This window comes from Triturus cristatus, chromosome 3_2, assembly GCF_964204655.1.
Source record: "Triturus cristatus chromosome 3_2, aTriCri1.1, whole genome shotgun sequence".
NCBI lineage: Eukaryota > Metazoa > Chordata > Amphibia > Caudata > Salamandridae > Triturus > Triturus cristatus.
The window spans coordinates 1,164,661,999-1,164,684,114 of NC_140584.1; the positions used below are offsets into that span (position 1 = coordinate 1,164,661,999).

At 44.6% G+C, this 22,116-nt stretch overlaps 1 protein-coding gene across 1 annotated transcript in view; it reads right to left on the reverse strand.

Annotated features, from left to right (window-relative positions):
• TMBIM1 (transmembrane BAX inhibitor motif containing 1) overlaps positions 1–22,116 on the reverse strand; it is a 233,355-nt gene that overhangs the window by 99,237 nt on the left and 112,002 nt on the right. Inside the window, exons 2-3 of the mRNA XM_085650023.1 lie at positions 10,652–10,975; positions 320–408 (exon numbers count right to left, since the gene is read on the reverse strand). Of these exons, the coding sequence (XP_085506149.1) occupies positions 320–408; positions 10,652–10,928 (366 nt within the window). The 5' untranslated portion in view covers positions 10,929–10,975. The remainder of the gene's footprint in view (positions 1–319; positions 409–10,651; positions 10,976–22,116) is intronic.

A 22,116-nucleotide genomic window follows, 5' to 3' on the forward strand; every position in this document is an offset into this window, starting at 1 on the left:
AGGGAGGCAAGAGGGAGGGAAGTAGGGAGTGAGTTTGAGATATCAGCATTGGCTGTTCCTAGAAACCGCCAGATTTCATTCAGGGAGTCGGCTGCAGTGGTGTGAGGGACTGGCAGAGAGTGCATGGTCAGGGGCGCGTGCGGGCATACGAGACCGCTGTTAAATTGACAGAAAATCGCAATCATTTTGAAACATTTACGAACAACTACATTTTCAAATTAGCAATTCTAACAGTTAAACTTTCAAACAATCAACTTTGAATAAGCAGTGAAGGAAGTTTTGCAGAAATTCAGGTATTGACAGCGCCACCAGTACTTACCTTTCGGATAAAAGTGTGCCGAACGGACAGATTGTCCCATGAGCCAAACTCGACATTTCCGTCTGTGGGGCCAAAACCATCTCCCTCACCTACGGATACAAGAGACATCAAATGACCCACATACCACCGAGGGATGGCTGCATTTCAAAATATGAACAGAACAGGGCAATTTAGCAGTTGTGACTGGCCAACTTCACGGTGAAGTCAGGCATTCAGCTCTATCACAAGGACAGCCGCGCAAAGCATTTCCCGTCAGTGCCAGGGACTGCTATGTATGAAAGGTTATTTTGTGAGGCAAAAAGATTTTTGCTTTTAGCCAATGTTATTTTTTTTTAATGGGCAAGGGCCAGGCAGATTCTCACTAATAATCTTTTACAAAAACCATGGCAAAACAAGCATTGATAAGGCCAAAAGGCTGACAGCTAATGCCATCCCTATTGGTTTTGCCAACGGTAGTTTAGAATGTTGGGCACACATGTGGTTACTACTGTGAAAGGTATGTTAGGGGGCGTTCAACTGCAATGACGCGCGAGAGGTGCCCATCAAGTTTTAAACATGTTTGCAATAATCATGTCTCTAGTCTCCTGACTTGAAAGGTGTCAGCTTGTTACAATGGGCAGTCTGTTTGCTACGTCTAACTATTTTGCAATGTGTAAATAAGTGGAGACAAAAAAAGTGCAATCAATGGTTAAATGGTGCTTCCAGTAACAAAAAATAAAATAAAATTCATTTGCATAATATTAATTAGATGCAACTCCCTTTGATAAAAAGAGAAAACAAATGTATTTGTAAAATAAACATACTTTTTATTTGTCAGACTTTAAAAAAACAAAGGCAATTTGGAAACATTTGATGCACAATTTAACATTCAATATAATGTTTACAAACTTCCAACATGTCATCCACGTGCAGTGATTTAATATTTCTAGCTAAATATGGACATATCAATTACATACTATTATTCAATGTTAATGAACACACTTCCAACAGAGCAATCCCATACCACCGTGTAGGAAATGCATAGAAAGAGGTATGCAACTAGACTGCTGGACATCAGTCCATGAATATCAAATAGTGTTATTCTTGGCTGGCAGCTTTCTTTCTCTAAACTGTCCATCTGCGTCTGGAGAATGAATGAATACAAGTCACTTTTCACAAGTGTTTCCATCAGTGAAAGCATCCGTTGAATCACATCTCAACCGATTTATCCCCAGCCTTTTCATTTCATCTCTACTGAATTCATCCCTACACTTTCCTTTTGGGTATTGAAAGATGTATTGATTCTTGGTCTGCATTATCTTCAATTGTCAGTTTATTTTCACATTGCCAAGTAGATCAACGTAGCTAAAAGATCGTCCGTTCACCAGAGGGCCTTTCAGCTGACCCATAAAGGTTCACCCATTTATGATTAATAACCAATATTGAAAGGGTAGAGAAGCTGTGCTGCAAGCGGCTTTAGGGACTGGCAGCGAGTTACCAACTTTAGAGATAAGAGACTAGAGATCTGATAGGCTTGCCCCCATGTGAACTACTAATTCAAACCTGGACAAATCGCTCACCTGGGATCTCTTACCACTCCAAGATGGCAGCGCTCTTTACTGGGTGAAACCCTCAACATCGGATGCTACAGTCAAGTCAAGTCTGGCCTTTACCCCGCTCTCCCAGGCTGCCTCTCGGCTGCCAGTCAGACCTGCCTACTGATAAGCTGAGGGAGCCAGCAGGGCGTGAGCAAGCAGTGTGTACCTCCTGCTTGGCACGGATGTAGGTCACTTCTAAAATTAAAACGGGCTATTCAGTGCCAACAGCTACAAGACTACTAATCTTTACCATCAAGTTTGCACGGACTGTCCCTAAAAAAGAAACACAATACAAGGAATAGAGAATATACTAACCCATATAATAGGTTGGCAGAAACAGCTGGTTTATGATGCTACTTACAAATATTGTTTTTCTTACTAAAGGGCAGATGGGCCGTCGGATTCATTCATCATTCACCGCTAGTGAGACACGGGTTTACCACACAGTTTAGGCTCTCTGTACCTCTTGGACGGATGAACATAAAAGAGGGACTGACGCCACTTTTCTTAGAGCTCTGATGAACAGTCGGTTTGTGGAGCCCATGCAGGGCATGGGATGGGAGCTCCAACCCCAGATGATAAATGTCTTGTATGAGTAGATATGAAACATTCTAATAAACGTTATCAATGACCCTCTGCCGTGCCCAGAGCCAGAGGCGAGGGAAAGGGTCACAGGGATGCCCTGGAGGCTCTTGAATAGAAGCAGCCCCTGGATGGAGAGGTCAGTGCACGAGGTAAGATGTGTAATGAGCTCCCATAGGAAGGAAAGGTCATAGAGGTGGTAACTGGGAGAAAGAGCGTCCCCAGGCAGTGAAAAGGGCATTCATACAAAGGCTGCTGGTGGCATGCCCGGTGTTTAGGTTACCTGGCGGAACCCTACGGAGAGCACCTGCCTTCCTACTTATTCAATCTCCAGGAGAGTCCCGCGGTTTGGCATTTTTTACCTCGAAGTGATGCCGAACACCGCTAGTAAGAAAGCTTATCCTCACACCTGGAATGACTGCGTAGCGTATTTCGTAGGAGACTGAGACACTAAGATAGCGGTAACCCAACAGGCTGTAAACATGCCTCCGACACGACTACCATCTACTAGTTTTTTTCCATAAGTTCACGAACACTATTGTCTGGATAGCCAGGTACGCCAAGAGGGGCATTTTTCCTACTCTGTCCTGCAAGACTTTCTGGTTTAGGCCCATCCACAGACTCAACTTCATATAGATGCTGCTTTGGAAGCTATTCAAAAGGTGAGGAATCTGCGGCTATAAGTCTCTATAAGATGAACAGGTTACTTATCTTCAGTAATGCTCTTTTTGGTAGAGACTATGGAGCAGCAAATTCCTCACTGATCCTCCCAAGCTCCCCAAACTGTGATCGGATCTCCCATTAATGAAATCCCAAGTCTAGGACACATTGCTCCCAATCGGTATCGCTCTTGGGGCTCTGCGTCTGGAGGCACAGACAGCCGTCAACGTGCAGGGGCGCCTGTATAGGCCATACACATCATTTCCGGAGTGGAAGGGGGTCACTGTGGAGCAGTGTGATGCCACCTACTGACACGCCGAGGTAAGACTGAAAAATGTCTCAATCCAGTCTGACGCCTGAAGGATATTCAAAAGGTGAGGACTCTGTGGCTAGAGGTCTCTATCAGAAGATAATTATTATGTGTGTACCTTTGATGTGGTGAATGAGAGGAGGAGAAGGAGGCAGAGCAAAAGAAGGCAGAAAAAGGATGAGAGATTCGAATAGGGATAAAAGAGAAAGCTTGAGAAGCGACAGAAAGGGACAAGAATGGATTGGAGGAGGAAGGAAGAGTCGGAGGTGAAGGAAGAGAACTAAAAAAGGAGCAGGAGAGGGAAACTGGAGGGAGATGAGAAGGAAGAGGCAATTGAAGAGGATAAGTATGCAGAATGATGTGGAGACTGAAAAGGAGAAGGGAAGAGAAGAAAGAGGGAGAGAAAAGTAGAAGGAAAAGAAGACAAAGGAAGGGGAGCAAGGAGGAGAATAGTGAAGGTAGAGGAGGCGTAACAAGACAAGGGGGAAAAGAGAACAATGAAGAACAGAGAAGGACGAACATGAGGAGAAGAAAGAGGAGAACCAAGAGTAGGAGTCCTCCAAAGGAGAAACAATACAGCTGATCTCAACACCACAAGATGTGCATGAAAGATGAGATTTGCTGAAGGTGTGGTCACAAGTCCATGAAGAGGATTTAGCGAGTACCAGGGAGAAGCCTTCAGGTGAGTGGAATACCAGAGGTTTCATGAGGAGGCACCTGCACCACTATCAAGGTCTCAAGACCAGATAGAACAGTCTGCTCATTCGCTTCAGCAAAAGCCCTATACTGGGCATTACAAGAGAAGAGGAGGGAAGGGAGGTGAAGAAAAGAGGGAAGAAGTATGAAAGGGAGGATGCCATACAAGCAGAAAAAAGCAGGTGCCTGAGAAAAAATGTTGTGCCCCTTATTATTTTTTTTAAATAAACTCAACACAGTTAAGTGAGCAAAAAAAATGTGAGGGATCTATTGACAATATGGGCATCTTAGTTTAAACTGTGGGCTGAACACCTTCTCCATTCAAGAGTGAGAGATCGCACTTACACATCTATAATCCCTGCCACACGATACATGTGCTTTTAAAACCCCAGGTTTGTGACGTGAATACAATATCTAAGGAGAACCAATCTATGGGTAAATTTGATCTCTTTAGGTTTAGCTGGACAGCGCAGCTGTTGCCAAACATGTTATAAACCTAAACAAGCATTTGCAGTGCAATTGGTCTCGCATTTACACAAGTTTAAGCTATTGGCATTGTAAATGACAATGCCTTTTATTTAGGTTTAAAAAACAAAATCTAAATAAAAGGCATTGTCATTTACAATGCCAATAGCTCAAACTCGCGTAAATGCGAGACCTATTGCATTGTAAATGCTTGTTATCATCTGACATTTGAGAAAGGACGAGGAAGAGAGAGAATAGGTAAACAGTTAGGAAGGAAAGCATGGACTCAAAAGAACATCTAGAGTGAGCAAAGGCCACTTGAAGTGTACGGTGTTGGGAAAAATAGACATCAAGTGGAATCAAAACTAGTGAGAAAACAAGGACGACCAGGCAAGTGAGCCCTCCTAAACACCCAACTTTATCCAGGACTAAATATCGCCCCCAGGGGACGGGGTAAGCGATCTCGCGCTCACTGTGGCTAGCCTGATTGGCCAAATAGCCACTGAAAAAAGACACTTCTTCCCGGACAGTGGGGGAAACATCAAGTGGCTGTCTTCTGTAACACCCCCCCCCCCACTCTCCCCTTGCGGGTGACGTGGCATTTCGAGCTTGCTGGCTCTTTCGATGAGTGCATGGTTCTCAGTGCAGCATGGCCACCCCCGACGACAGAGGTGAGCGTTTGCTGGTTGGTTTACTGTATTAGTTCGATTTCCACAGTCCTTATTGATCGATTGATTGATTAGTAATGCCTGTTTGTCAGAGTCAATCGAAGGCAACGGTATAGCTAAATATGCGATTGAGGCAATCTAGGTCCGGCGGTCCAAACCGGGCACGTTGCAATTAAGGTCACCGGATAACTTCATGTTCCCCACTCTTACATTATTTTAAGTTGCCCATTTGTTTCAGAAGAAATTAACCTGGTCTACAACTCCAAAAATTGGAGGAGGTGGCCTAACGGACAGAGCTGGGGAACATGAATCGGGCATCGGCTCAACATCCTGTGATTCTGGGCAAATCACTTGATCTCCCCGTGCCTAACAAAAACAAGGATATGAATGAAAAGGATATGAAGCAATCATTCAACAGGAAGTGTGTGTGGCTCACAGTATTGAGAAAGGAATGGAAGCTCCGGAAGCTTTAAAAATATACATTGATTAAGAAACAAAATTAACAGCGGAGTGTTTTTTTTATCAGAAACAGGGAGCAAGCAGCAAGATCTGGCTTGACGATTTACGGCAGCATCCCGGGTCTGGCAGTTGGCCACCAAACCGGACTCGCCAGGGCTGTGTGTGGCCAGAGAAATCAAATTAGAAATGGCTGTAAAATTAGGTGTACGCACAGTTAAACCAGTGGTGTGCGCGCGCACCACTGAGGAGCAGGGCCGGGAATCGAAAGTAGTGGTGTGCGCGCACCACAGAGGAGCAGGGGGAGAGAGCGCGGGAGCAAGGCGAACGCGTGCTGGCCACCGTCGAGAATGAATGGAGCAAAGGCAGGACATGCGCCCGCCTTTGCCCAATTGCGTGCTGGCTTTTTAATTAAAAAAAGCATGCGAAAGCCAATAGAGCCGCGGGAAGAAAAAACACAAGCACGAGCGCGTGGCAGCTTTACAAACCCCAAACAAAAGGGCTCTCGCTCTGCGCGAGCAGTGCTACGAACTGCAACACAGGCGCGAGCCCTAAAAAAGGAGGGGGATTTGGCTCTGAACATGTTGGTGGACACAATCACATTTTGGTCGGGCAGAATTTGCGTGCTTTAACAGAGAAAAGTGCTTAACACCATGCAGTTGTGATTATTTTGTACCTTTGTCCAGCTGCCTGAACCAGTAGCCGCATGGATGCCTGGAGAAGTGGAGCTTAACCTTTCAGGAACACACATAGGGCATGTAATGCTGTAATAGTATCTTAGGTAAGTAGTTAGTTTATAGTGTTTTTTTTATTTTGGCAGTAACCCATATGGGAGGAAGGCAGGCGTGTATTGCTGTTTTGAAGTCCCTTCCTTTTCCATCATCAACCTTAGACTTCAGGGTGCAGCTGTGAGGTTGAGAGCAGTATCCAACTCCCAGGACTACTCAACGTACATGCATTTTTAGGTCTGGCTCGACGCTGCAGCTGTTGCTAGCTCTTATGTGATCAATAAAACGGGCTCTCAGAGAACTACATGGATAGAAGGCCTTAGGCTCGACTCAAAGCAGTACTCGATTTGACTGGGCTGCCACTGGAAAGAGTAATTGTATTGCACTATTTGGCCTGTGACAAAATGTACACTATATACTGCAAGACTGAGTAGATTATGCTGGTAAGTCAATGATCATGGCTTTAGGCCTGATCGGTTTATCATGAAATGTTGCAAAAAAGGCAGTAGACCTGACATTTATTGTGAAGCATATTTTAAAGTCAATATACGTTTCAGAGTGGATTGTCATCACCCTATATTCAAACCCATGCATAGGTATTTTGTTAAATGGAATCTCACAGGTTCCTGTAGTAGGGAAGAGTTAAGGGTGTTGGTTACCCCGGTGGCAAACCGTGGATACAGAAGATCTGCTCCGTGAGAATCCTTGTTAGCCCTCCTAGGAGAGATCATGTTCTGCTTAGCCAACTGTGAGTCGATAGACCATTCTAATGCTAGGACTGTGTGCCTGGTGGTTGCCTTGTGTGAAAGCGTATACTCCGAGTAGGCCTGGATTAGATAAGGTGACAAGCACTGGGGCACGCTACATCGGATGCCACAGGTCTGATCTGCTTATTATGACAAGTTATGATAAAGACAGTAGGCCTACTAATTTATTGTGAACAGCATCTATGAACACATTGTTTTACAGGCAATAGAGGGGTATTTTGTTATAGGTCATCTGACAGATTGCCACAGCTGCTGATGGCTCATCATCTTGTCAAACGTAGTGATGTTCCCTGACAGGCTCTATTAAGAAGGCGTCTATATTGTTTTGCTAACTGCATTTGTCTACATATTTGTAATGTTCTACCTGCATGTATGACGGGTGCCAGTTTGTGTGCACTTGAATAGGCCAGTGTTAGTTAAAGTGTATAGCCAACGATTAAGGCTATAGGCCTGATCAGTTAATTAGGAAAAATCATGCCAGATTCCATAGGTTTGATCTGCTTATTATGAAACATTATGATAAAACCAGTAGGCCTGGCATACTTAGTTTGAAAAGCAAATAGGCCAAGTTACAACGAACGTGTTTACAACGCATGCCATTACAACGTGGTCATAACGACCGCGTGGTTACATCGCATACCATTACAACGCAAGTTTTTACAATGACTTGCTGTAGGTGGGGCGCTGGATTTTGGAATAGAATAATTTACTATCCCAACTCCAGTCAGGGCAACACCTTCTGCCCCCTACAGCAAGTCATAATGGGATGCGATGTAACAATGCAGTCGTTGTAATGGCATGCATTGTATTGCATGTGTGGTAAACGACGTATACCGTGAAAAGCATGTGGTAAAGGTAATAGGCTTTTAAGAATCGATAACTAAACTGTGCTAAAGCCTGTAGGTAGGTATTCTGTTAAATGGAATCTCAGACTACCATAGCCGGAAAGGGTTTTGGTGTTGGTGACCCACCGAAGAAACTGTGGGGATAGAAGATATGCACAACGATAATCCTCATTAGATTCTCTTTGGGGGGAGAGAGTATTTTACTTTTCTAGCTGTAATTGTATATACATTTTTAATTTTAGGATTATGTCTGATGGTTGACTTGTGGGAAAGTTTACGCTGAGCACAGTAAGCCTGAACTGGTTATGGTGCCCAGTTAATGATAACACTTATAGGCCTGATTGGTGCACAGGGGGAAGTTATGCAAAAATCCATAGGTCTGGTCTCTTTATTATAAAAGGTTATGACAAAGACAGTAGGCCTGGCTTTTTTGTGACAGCCTTTTGTCAAAACCAATAGACCACTAACGTTGAGTTATCAGCAGACTAGGTTACAGGTTATTTGGTTACATGTAATCTCACAGATTACCAGAATAGGCAAGTGTTTCGGTGTTGCTCACCCACTCTGGCCAAACTCAGGAGTAGAAGATTTTCACTGTGATGCTTCTTGCTGGGCTCTACGAGATGCGCTGTATACTGTTGAGCCATCTTTAAATCTACACATTTATTATTTTATAACGGTATGCATAACGGTTGCCAGTCTATGCACACTTCAGTAGGCCTGTGTTGGACATAGTATCCAGCCAATGGTAAAGGCCACAGACTTTATCAGTTCAATGGGACATGTCATGTTCCTTAGGAGTGGTCTGTTCTTAATGAAAAGTTATGGCAAAGCAAGTAAGCCGGACAGGAAAACCATGTGTTAAAGGCAACGGGCTTTAAAGGATGGAATGTTATTACACTGAGCTAAAGCCTATAGGCAGGAATTTTGTTACACACGCTCACAGATTACAGTAGTGTACAAGCATTTTGGTTCTGGTGGCCTACCCAAACAAACCGTGGGGACAATAGATCAGTACTATGGGAATCCTTCTTAGTCTCCATTAGTAGTGATTTTATATTAGTTAGGCAAATAAATGTGTACAACCTTGTAATGTTATCACAGTATACATCATGTTTATCCTGTGGGAAGGATTATGCTATTTATGGTGACAAGCCGATGATAAAGGTTATAGGCCCGATTGTTTATAATGAAAAAATTCCCTAAAGGCAATAGGCCCGACATGTTCGCTGTGAAAAGCATATGATACCAGTTACTGGGCACTGAAGGGTGGATTGTTGATACGCTATATTAAAGCCTACAGACTGATATTTTGCTACATGACATTCCACAGATCCCTCTGGACCCCCATCCTCTTTCCCCCAGGCAAGGAGACAGGGTACCCCTACCCTGCCCTTATCAGCGTAATTTTCTTTATTTTCTTTGTTTACACTTTCAGGACACGAGGACCTAGTTTGTTGTTGTTTTAGTGGGTGAATGCAAGAATGAGTCAGTAAATGGATGCCTGGGTATGGGTGCGCAGCGTGGCAGAGTGCCTGTTCAATACCAAGCCTGCATTGTCTTGATTCCACCTCATGTCTCTTTAATCCACCACCAGGATTTCCCTGACTCTTCATCTCACTCTTGCAGGTTCTTTTTCATCCCTGCTTTCACTTTTTGTCACTTTTTAACATCTTTCTCTTCCTCTTTCTTTTCCCTTTTGGTTAATTTTCTCCTTATACCTCTAGATCAGGGGTCTTCAAATGATGGGGGGGCTCAAGTGAACCCGGTGGAGTGGGCAGACTCTGGCCAACCGAAGCATTATGCTAATAACAGGGCTTTGTTTCAAGCTAAGAAAAAATGAGCCGCAGTCAGCCACTCTTTAATGGGCCATCACTAACACCTTTCATGTCATGTATATCTTAACTGAGAGCATGTTTTAAAAGGGGAGGGACTCTAAATATTCTTCAATACCCACCCCCCACTTCTAATAATCGGACTGTGGACACTTTACAAGTTAGTGAGGCCCACCTAACCAGAATAGTATGTTTGGCAATCATGCACTTGAATGTATTTTTAAAACAGAACTTAACTGCTTAAAGAAGTCTAGACATATTTAAACACTGCCAATTGAATAGAGTAATTGAGAACAATTCTGATTCTGAGGGGGCGGCCTGATGATTTTTTTTTCTTTCATATGGGGGGAGAGGGGGGTTTAAACGTTTGGGACCACTGCTCTAAATCAAAGTCTGTTGAGGAAAAATAAGAGCTGATCCTCAAAAATGGGTGCCAGTGGGACCTACCAGAAACCATCGGCTAAAATAAAGTACCCCCAAACTCATTAATGACTGAAAAGACACTTTCATTCATAAGACAGACCTATTGGTATTGCCAATGCTTGCTTGATAAGCATTGGTCTACTTTAAAAGGCCAGTAAAGCTAAAGCAGAAGCACAAGATGTTACTGACCCTTCAGCATCCCTATCAACTCTTCAGCTAATCAGAATTTTGCAAGTGACCCTTAGGCCTGGTTCTCTTCAGTGTGGAAGCGGGCGCCCAGCGGTGCAGTACACTCTTCCTCCGCCAGGCTCAGGACTCACCTGTATTGAGAGGCATCCGGGGCATTATGGGCATGGGCATTGGTGGTGGCTGGTTCCGGCGTGCGTCTGGGCCTGGCTGGCTGCTTGGCTCCGGGTATCCTCCAGGCTGTGGGTAGTACCCTCCAGGCTGTGCATACGGATCAGGCGGTGCAAATCCTCCAGGAGGGACGTAGCCCCCAGGGACCCCGTAACCGCTCGGAGCTCCATACCCTGCGGGTTGGCTAGGGTAGAGCGGGTCCTTGTCACTGTATGGCGGTGGAGCAGTGGGATGCGACATGATGGGTGAGCGAGTTCCTGTTCTTTACAGGACGCCTTCTTCAGGTGCTAAAGAGTTAAAGAAGAAATAATGAAAATTAAGAACACTGAAGTGAATCACTTGCTATCATTTTCTTAAAAAGCTCTATCATTTCTATTATTATTAACAAAGAGACATGTAAAGCAGGAATCTTAGTATAAAAACACAGTTTCAACTAACGCGGGACAAAACGGGGATTTAGGGAGAGGGGCAGGGCTCTTTTAAGTCTCCCCCCTGAGCATTCTCATCTTTAACTCACTAGCGCAGGGCTCGCAACTCTCAGCCAGCAGGTTTCGGTTTCAGTGACACATGACCAAGGCTTCTGCAGGTCAGAGACAGTCTGACACACAGTGCACTGCAAACCTCTCTGCCAATCAGTGGTCATCCTTTGCCCTGGCATGAGCGTCGGTATAAGAGCCAAACCAGCTCCAACATGAGCGGTTTGCCTTGTTCGCCCTCAGTTGGCAGGGTATGCCCAGACGTGGGTCCCTTGCTCACTTTGCCACTGGATTCAAGCAAGCCTGGCTGAAGAAGGGCGTTACCCAGAAACCGTTCCCAGTATGCTTGTTTCTGGTTCAGGGAAGTCCTGGCTTGGCAGTTCGGGCTAGACTTTCCCATGAGGCACAGGGTCAAGACTGATTTGCATATAGCTGGGTCTGAACTGAGGTGGCAAAGAGAGCTAAAGAACGATGATGGATTCAACCCAGATCTGTCACTTAGGGAGAGTGTCTGAAAAGTTTCAGCGCTCCGTCCATCCTCTCCTTGTGTTTGAAGTGTGAGTTCACTGCCAGCAAGCATGTCAGGCGTAGGGAGCGTGAGGTAGTGTGTCTATGGAGTTGAGATTACAATGGCTTGGGTTAGAGTGGCTGGGCATGCCAGCCACTCTATGTTGGAACAGAAGACTTTCCTGAGGTATTCAAGGGAACATGTTGTAGCGAAATGGACACCAACATCACCAAAACTTTTTGGGGGACCCCTCCCCACCCACTTCCAGAGCCGGGTGGAGGGGTGTCTATTTTTCCTGGCAGGGGTCACATTGGGACCCCGGGTTCTGCACTTCTGTCCATGGGACTCTCGCGATGCCAGAAGTGATCTCCCCTACAGGCACATACCCACGAAGGACCCACCTGCTGGGATTCCAGGTGAGGTGACACCCTGGGGTCAGGAGCTCAGCCGCAAAGTAGGAAGCTCTTTACGGGTTGCCCTGTCCGAGGAGCCTGAAGAGTTCAGCTCTCCAGACTGCTGTCCTGTGGTTTATCCTGTGGCACGGACGACGTGCACACTACAGGCGCACCAATGCATGATCAGTGGTCGAAGTGCGTTAAAGTAACTGATGCTGTGCACAATGGGGGCGGGACGAGTGGGGGTGGATCAAAGGTGCGCCTAAACAAAATATCCTGTAACTTTTTTTGTTCTTTCACCTTCAGGTATGTCCATATAAAATAACACGCGGCTTAAATGTAAAATAAGTACAAGTTAATCAGTAGGAAAGGCGCTATCGTACTTTATGACACCTCTATTAGTTAATGCACTGCAGAGGTCGACCTCTGTATCCAGAGAGCCAGGGAATGTAATCCTGGTTGGAGCAGTGAGGAATAAATTAGGAGCGTAACACAGGGCCCTAAGGCACAGGGGCCACGCCCCTTTAAAAAGCACCCAATTGACAGCTCAGCTGGTAACCGCATTCCAATACCACTCGAAAACAATAAATGTGTCACCAGGAAGTGTCACGTGATTCCATTAAAGTCAATCCGGGTTTCCGAGCTCCCTTTACCAATGCATGTTGGATAAAAGCAGCAGTGATGCAGCGCTTGGGCCTGCCTGGGGGTCACATGACAGCCGAATGGGTCTTCCTTTATTGAACCTGGGTCTTTGAAGCCTACAAGGATGCAACAGTGATCTCGGGAGCTGTGGGTCCGTCTCGCGTCTCCCTTCTCACCTTGTGTCGAGCAAGGAGCCCGGTATCGGCTTTCTTTTAATTAGCGGGAAACGTTTTTCTGCTTAAGCAGCAGACAGGACAGGCTGGGACAGGGACATTGGCACGGGTGTCTGTACCCGCATTTCTGATTGGAAAAAGTAATCACTTTAGTTTGGAACCAGAGCCAAAAATGTGCGTCAGCAACTTGGTCCAGTATAAACGTCCCCTACAAAGGGAACACTACGTACTGTAATATCCACGATAGGTTTTTTGGCCACGCATGGGCGCTGGAAGTGTGGGGGACGCGGGGGATAGATATATCCCCACCAGATTTTCTAGTGGGGTGGGACGAGGCGACAAAATAATTTCCCCTCTATCATCTGTCAGTCACAGGGCCATTGTCACTTAAAAGCACTAGTTCTTTGACGTGCCACGGCCCTGCACTTGACCCGTGACCTTCCCTTTTGTTGTGCCACAAAAGCTTTGTGCCTTTGTACTCCCCTCGCCCTCCCCGCCCCCGCTGCCTGCAGTCTGCACCTCCAGGACAAAGGGAGGGGGTAGTTTGCTGATTGCTGGCTGCCCCCTGCCCCCTGCCCCCTGCCCCTCCCCGGACCCTACCTCATTTCACTGTTTCACACTGTGCAGTTCAGACACTCACAGGCTGATGTTTTGTTGAAATGTATATTTTGAGCAGTTCACCCTCGCCCTGGAACACGAGAACAATTACCATCAGACTCCGTCTAAGCACACATCCACCCTTACGGTCCGTCCTAATATTTATACAAATAATTTAAATACCACTATTTTGTCATTTCTTTTATAGCGCTGCTCAACCCAATGCAGGATATCGGAGAGCTTTACAGCACTCAGACACATTATACATTGACAATAAAACGTGTGTAAATCAATTTACAGGATGTGTACCATGAGGGGTACACGGTGTGGGAGCCACATGTCCTTCATACCGCCCTGTGCTATATTAGAAGGATTGCAATGTATGAACTGCTAGTAACAAAAGGATCTCTGTGTTAAAAGCAATAACCCACCTATCCATTTACGTAAAATAAAAATCCGTCACCTGTGTGTCGCATGATGCACTTTGCAGGAGACATATTAACCCTCTATGCTATTTTGATTCAAAACTGGGAATAGACAAATCACCTCTCTCTCCAGCAAGAGCATTAACCCCCAGAGTTATCTCACCATTATTATTATTTCCTGAGATTTACTGGGTACATAAATATCTCTGCAGCAGGTGCCTTAACCCCATAAGATCTTTTAAAATCGAGACTTTGCAACCAATTAAGCAAAACAGATATACTGCCACGTTTCATCTTGTTGCCAATTTCTTTCTGGGAGACTTGGATAAATGTGTAAGTGGAGGGGTAGATCTTGCGCTGGGGTTGCATCACTTTTATGGTACAACTCCGCTGCAAAATCTAATTTGTTAAGTATTGTAATGCGTTCAAATGTACTCACGATAGACCTGCCTAACATATGTGAGGTCTTCGAATCTGATGTCATTTTTGTGATTTCACTTCCTGTGAGGTCATGGGTTGTGAGGTCACGCGCTGTGATGTCACTTACTAATTTGGTTAGGGGCCCACTTCTTTTTTGGAGACTTGTGCCCTGGTGGGAGAAGTATAATGGATAACTGATGGTGGTGGTTGTAGGAGGCTGGCTTAGTATATGGCCCACACTCTCAGCAGTGATGCACCGTGCACTAATCCAGGCAACCCTTGTTGTGGTTTTACTGGTCTTTGATAACCATAGAAAGCTCTCAAAGTGGTAGCTGTGGAGAGCAGCCTTCAGGCTTACCTTGAAGGAGCGTAAAGCAGCTTGTGTTACCACATTTAATCAACAGTGATGATTAGATGTAAAGAACCACAGTGTTTTATAAAAATAAGTCTATTTATTACACAACACAATCACTATCACATTGGTATATCTCGTACCGAGAAATATCAACAATACACACAAGAAAAATCAAAATAATCAGGTAAGTAGCATAAATATACCCTGGTCTCCAGGAAGAGACCAAACCATATTCTAAGAAAGTAGAACGCCACTGCAAAGGAGAACGGGACTTGAACCAAAAGACTTGGGGGAGCAGGGGACACAAGGAACCACCCAAGGTAAGTACCCAGGAATTCCACGGAGGCTGTAGGCAGAGTGGTAACACGGTCATGTACCCAATGGAAGTTAATGGAGAAGACGTGGTTGCAGTTTTAAAGATGAAGGACCTTTTACAGAGGACCCCGAAGAAACTCTTTGGAAGGCGGGAGGTTGGAGAGCCACCCTACCCGTGGATGCTCCAGGCACCAGATTACCGGCACCAGGGAAGCTGGGTGCATAGGGGTGAAGTTGATGGTGCGGGTAGTACAAAATGTATTCCCCCCCATTTCTGCATGTTCATATTAATACGAGTAATCTATTAATTATAAAAATATTAATCTGTTTGAAGTGATATCTAATCAATCATATTAATGAAAGTTACATGTGGGATTTGCATTTGCATGGCTAAAATAACTTGTATACTAATATATGTACGCATACTAATACTAGAAAATTAGAATATTGCATGAATATTGCATGATAAATGTTGCTTTTGTGACGTAATTGTAAGTCGCACCTGATGACATCGTTGGGTGAATATAAACGCTTTGAATGTTGCTATTATGCTAGATAATTACATACACATAAGGGAATTAGTGAGGGTTTAACATTTTATTAGCTATTTCAATGTTTTAATTACGTTTTGTTTGTTTTGCTTAAGTTGACCGATTAGGCCTTCGTAAAGATGGCTGACTGACTTGACGGCCCTAGTCACCGTTCCACGAGGTTTCGGGTGAAGTGCGCCTGCGCCACAGCACGCAACAAGTGGCCTCGTCCTGACCCCATGCAAGATGTACCCAGCAAGGTCGCACTGGGAGAATTGCCAAGACTATTAAACAAAAGACCGTCTTTAAAACCGGAACCAGCGAGTGTGATGACCTAACCAAATAGACTATCTGGGAACCTCACCGAACGACCCCAAACCCACCAATCAGGACTGCCTAAAACTGATTTTGTTACATCTTGACATTACATTTATTATAAAAGATGGTAGAACAGCGAGTTAATGTGAATGCTGACGCTGACGGAGAGGACGGTGACGCTGCGGGACAGCTGTTTCCCTGAATCTTTGACAGACTGAATTGCTGCCTGACTTTTGATGAATTAAAGACTTTTCACGACTTGATTGACTTAGAGGACGACTAATAGCCAGATTAGGTAAATAGGATGTACGGTGGTTTGGTTTATGACTTATAAAATTTGCAATTAATTAAGATAAACAAAATTATTATTTTAACAAACAAATGTGTTGGGTGATTTATTTGAAGGGATTAGAATAAGATTAAATGTAGATTAAAGAATTGAGTCACCAAATATCCAAATTCAACTAACTGATCTATCGACTAAATGGAGGGAATATCTCGAAGAGCAGAGTTTGATAAAGGTATTCAATGTATGTATATGTAAATATGTTCATTTAGGTCAAAGGGTAGTCCTTTCATGTCAGCATTTGGAAAACTTATCCCTCTCATAAGAGCAGATCAGAAAGGTGTAAGTAGTTGGTGTTATGGGCCCCACCAATGAATGTATTGAGTGAATGTGCTAGTGTGACATTTGATCTGTGACGAAGGGAGGATTTGAAATTCCACGCTGCATCAAAGTGACGTCGGAACATGCTATAGACGACAATGGAATACTTCAACGACGATGCCTTTGGAGAAGCCTGTGAAGGAGTCCGTTGGAATCTAAAGAGTGGATTCTTGAAGAGAAAAACCTGCAATCAAAGGGGATAGTCTTATCCACTCGGAAGTGACCAGGAGGCACGGAAGCACAATGCCCGCCGATGTCGGAGGTTCAGGCATGAAGACTGTGATCTTGTCGCTGCAGGTGTGAGGACCAGGCAATGCTGAGAAAGACCAGCAGCCATGCACGAGCTGTCCCACGTCAGGTGTCGGTGTCCAGGTGGCTGTTGTATGGCGGGAACACCAACAAGCCTTGGTAGCCGTAACTGGCATGGAAAGCAAAAAGATGCAAACATTCGGACCAGCAAGGTCCAAGGGTATCACCAAGTGCAGAAGAGTCACGGCCGGACCGAGCAAGCAGGGGAGGCCACTGAAGCAAAGGAAGACCCTTGAGAGGCCCCACAGACCGAAGGCACAGGAGTCTCAAGAGAACCTCAGGCAAGCCACCAAAGATGGAGGCCCATGGTGAAGAGGATGCAGTGAGGATGCTGATCTTCGAGGGATGAGGTGTTGGAGGCTGGAGCTTCTTGTAGCCCGAAGATCTCTAGAGTGCAGGGCTAGCAAGCCTTGGCAATGGCTAGTCGACCCGGTCCACAGGGGTTTGGTCCCAGCAGCTCCGACAAGGGATACTGGCCTCAAAGTTGCACAAGACACAAATCATCAGCCTAAGTGCAGCACACACAGTTCAACAAAGAGGTGGTTAAATACATGAGGCCATCAAGTACAGCAACCACAAATGAGAAGTTATTGCATGGTATCTATAATGCACTATTCCATAAAATATGGGAAATATTTCACAATGACATAGTGAATCAGCAACTCCTACATGGCTCAATGTTTTCCATTCTACCAGAATATGGCCATCTTCACTCAAGCTTCCACAGACAATCAAAACATGCATCTCGTAACTGTAATCTTTGGAAAAATATTGTCCTCAAAGAAAGCAGGCAGCAATAATCCTCCCCCTCGCATCCCAATATTGTCAATGTTATCACACAAAGGGTGTGTTTGTCCTCTGAGCTTCTTCACATAAAAGCAAATACACCAACCATACAAACGCTTCGAGGAAATGATGTGCGTATCAGAGTACCAGGTCACTCCTGTGCCTGGTAGCAATAACTATTCCCCAAAGATTACTTCACTGTTAATACGCAAATCTCCAAATGTCACTTCTAAATAAATCATCATAGTCTTGAGCAAGGCCTCCATGCCTTTAATCATCGTTTCAATTAAATGCTCAATATTTTGGCTCAAATAATCCTAGTTCATTTTGATCCTTGTATAGTTTTTGTGAGCCTCCCATATACCAAAGTTTATTGTGCTTTAGTGCTTCCCACGCATTTGTAACCTTCCACCCCACTGTATTCATTTGTAAGCTTCACACACAAACACCATCTTTCTGGTGTTCATCCCCAATACCTCTCATATGAGCTTTGCCCAAACCCCCTCCTGCATTTCTCACTATACATACCTTCTGTGAGCATCTCATATGTGTCTCTCACAGCAGGCTTTTTTACATTGGTAAGCATCTCTCTTCCACACAAAGTGTACATCTTATTTTTGTGAGCATCCCACACGAGGCTAATTCTTTATGCAAATGTATCTCATGGGGCTCCTTATATTTTTGTGCAAGATAATGCGGTTTGAGTGCACTCTACACTCACATCTTCTCATAGGTTAGACAACAAAAGTTTCTGAATTGTGTTGTATACTTTGCGATGCATTTAGGGTTTCTCCACCCACAAGAATGCAGGCGATAAACTTCAAGTGTTTGGAAACTATTCTTGCGCTCCTTCTTGTGCACTGCTAAACCAGGGGTTTCCAAAAGGGTTCCGACTGACTTCGATACTGAAACAGACACATAGAATCCTATATCATACTTTTAGAACTGCCAACATTAGGGAGGTCTTCCCCCAACTTTTTTGCCTGCTTACCTCCTCTTTTTGCTGATTATTTTTGTTGGCCGTAGGACTCTGAGCACTTTACCACTGCTGACCAGTGCTAAAGTTCTTGTGCTTTTCCCTTAAACATGGTAACATTGGTGTATACACAACTGGCATATTTAATTTACTTTTAAGTACCTTGTACAGTGGAATACCATGTACCCAGGGTTTGTGAATTAAATGCTACTAGTGGGTCTGCAGCACTGCTTGTGCCAACCACACAAGGAGCCATTTAAACATGTCTCAGGCCTGTCACATCAGCCTGTGTGGGCAGTTTTATTGCCATGTCGACTTGGTTTTAAAAACCCCTTGCCAAGCCTTCAACCTCCCTTTTATTACACATAAGTCACCCCTGGATAGGCCCTACGTTACCCATAGGGCAGGGTGCTATGTTACTTAAACGTAGGACATGTACTTTTAAGTTTTGCATGTCCTTGCAGTGAAAAACACTTACATTTGTTTTTCACTACCGTGAGGCCTGGTCCTCCTATAGATTAACATTGGGAATTATTTAATACACTCTTTTAAGATGTAATTCCTGGTTAGAAAGGAGTAGCTGTGTAATGTTTTATATCTTTGGCATGGCAATGATAACTCCCACTTTACTGGTAAGGTTGGAGTTCACATTACTATTTTAGATCTGCCCCTTTTATGAAAGTGGACATTTCTCTGCTCTTGCAGCTCTGTGTGCCTGCAGCCTGTCTCCAAAACAATCCAATATTAGTCCAATTGGATTATGAGGTTTAGTAATGTAGCGAAGAGCATTCAGTTTATTCTTCCGTTTTGACCCACCTTTGTTTGCTTAGTGCATCAAGATGTAAGATTCAAAAACATTTGATCTAATTCCTTTGAGAATGTAAATAATAATTAAAGCATACTTGCAAACCGTGACTACATGCCTGCCTTTTTCAAAGTTTCACTACAGAACTATGCGATTGTATTAGTTTAACAGAGCATACGGCTCTCGGACGATGAACGAACGATTTGTATAGGGTCACTGGAAAGTCCAAAAGGTTGTCCTTGTCCCCCCCAGAATTTTAGTGTCTCCTATGCTCCTGAGACCACGTAAATAAGAGCAGCGCTCGATACCCACGTGCTAAAGGAGGCAGACGCTGCTCCACAACAGAAAAGCATTTTAAGTCACCTACGACGTCACATGCGCCTAGGCTCAGTCATACACTACAGTGTAGCTGGTATTGTGATAAATTCTGGAACAACAATGCAGAGCTTTCGGTTTAGATAAATAATAAGATGAAAACCCCTAGATTCCCTCACCGCCCTAAAAAGCCCCCCGGTCCTTCTCCTGCAGTGGGAAATACCTTTGTAAGCTTAACAAAAGTTTTGAACCCCTCCCACTGTGATGAAGTTGTGAATTTTCAAAAGTGACAGGACAGCAAAGTGTGTTCCAATTGAGATGGTAACCAGCAATGACTGTCAGTCGGACCAGAGTGTTGTCTGACTACTACAATCACAATAGGACTTCATTACACCAGAGCGATCTTCGATATTAATAGGACATGGCGGCGACTGTGCGGCAGGACCTGGCTCAACTGATGAACTGATGAACTGTAGTGGCTCCCACAAGGATTTAGCCAGTACCGTCAGATTCTTAAAAAGGCTCTTCGGCTGCCTGGGAAGGAACAACTGGAGGCTTTAAAAGCCTTTGTTGAAGCAATGGTCAACGAGAATGTCAGCCTTGTGATCTCACGCCAATTGCTGACAGACTTCTGTTCGCACCTTCCTACTCTGCCTGACGGCAAACCAAAGACCTCTATCATTTCACCTTGGAAAAGACCCAGCCTCGTGTTATCTCCTTTCAGGAGCACACGGACAACTATGTGGAGCATTGAGGGAACTGAGAATGTGTTTCTCCTCGTAATCTACTTTCGGAACTTGAGTTCATCTGGGCCCATTTACGGACTTCAATATTTATGATTGATTTCCCTGCATTAAGGAGTGATTTACAGCAGTGTGGAACCTGTAAGATTTAGATCTAGTGCCATCCTTCCATTCTCGGACCTTGGAGCTAGTGAGCCCGCCTACTATTTTCACACTATCCATTTGCGGGTGGTTCATAGTGTCCCACATTCAGTCTTGAGGAAGACCCCGGTGTAAGGACCTAAACAGCCTACTTGATTTGGGGGTCGAAACTTTGACATGCATTCCCTTGTGTGCCAGTTTTATCAACAGTGATTTGTTCGACTGTGCAATTACAAACAAATGGCTGTGTATTCATTGTTTAACTGAGGCTGAGAAAAGCCTGGTTTTTTACTGTAAATAATGGTGTGATGGATTTAATGTCACTACCCTTCCCTCTTCACTCCTTCAATCCTAACTTGATGCACAATACCTTCTCCCTTTCTTCCCCTTTTTGCGTGGGGCACTTGTCTGGTACAGATTTGTATTTTCTCTGTTGATACACAAACTTTCGTTCAATGTGATTGAATAACTTTGAGTTACGAAAAAAAAGCATCAAGTTTCTATTTATTTCTCAATAAGTGTGCTATTTAGGATTGTTCTACTGGGACCAGCTTCCCTATTGTACTGCGATATTAATAGAGCAAACAATGTAGCCTGAAACTTTTCTGTCGAGCAAACACTTCTTTTCATCCCAAATGGCAGCCTATGTTTCCCATCACAGCGCTCCACAAATCCACCTGAGTAATAACTTTACCACACAGAGGAAAAAAATATTTATTTTCAATAATTAATCACAAGAAAACCAGACACACTCTTGAAAAACAACACCCATCAACCTGGTCAATAGTTTCTATGAAGAACATCAATGCTTCCTGCAGAGGATATGGAAAGCGTTCTGTAGAGGTAAGAGAACCATCCTGCAGAGGCAAGGAAAGCTTCCTGTAGAGGCAAGGAAAGCGTTCTGTAGAGGTAAGAGAACAATCCTGCTGAGGCAAGGAAAGCTCTCTGCAGAGGCAAGGAAAGCTCTCTGCAGAGGCAAGGAAAGCTCTCTGCAGAGGCAAGGAAAGCTCTCTGCAGAGGCAAGGAAACCATCCTGCAGAGGCAAGGAAAGCTTCCTGCAGAGGCAAGGAAAGCATCATGTAAAGGCGAGAACAGCCCAACAGCCAGGCCCATCATCGCCTGCTGTGCACGAAGTGTCTGTGAGGGTGCGAATCTCTTATGTGGCCATCAGACAAGGAACTAGAGGGCATCACCTAAAACTCATCAAAGTCCAATCTCATTTTTGGAAGGAAGGGGTAGCCCCTGCAGCACTGAGATGGGCAAAGAAGGCCTCACTGAAGAGACTGGTTTAGTTTCTTGAAGGCAGATTGACTGGTTGGACCTTAGATCTGGGTAGAGTGCATCCTGGAGCTGTAATCTTACCACCTAGACGGACCTGCCTCTGTTGAATGAGACCCAACGATCCATCAGTCTACGCTGCTGGACCTCAGGGATCGACTGTGTGGAGTTCAGAAACACTGGCTGTAGAGCCGTGAGCCCCCGTGCTTTGAAAACAGTGCTGAGAAGTTCGAACTTTAAACTCTGAACCACCA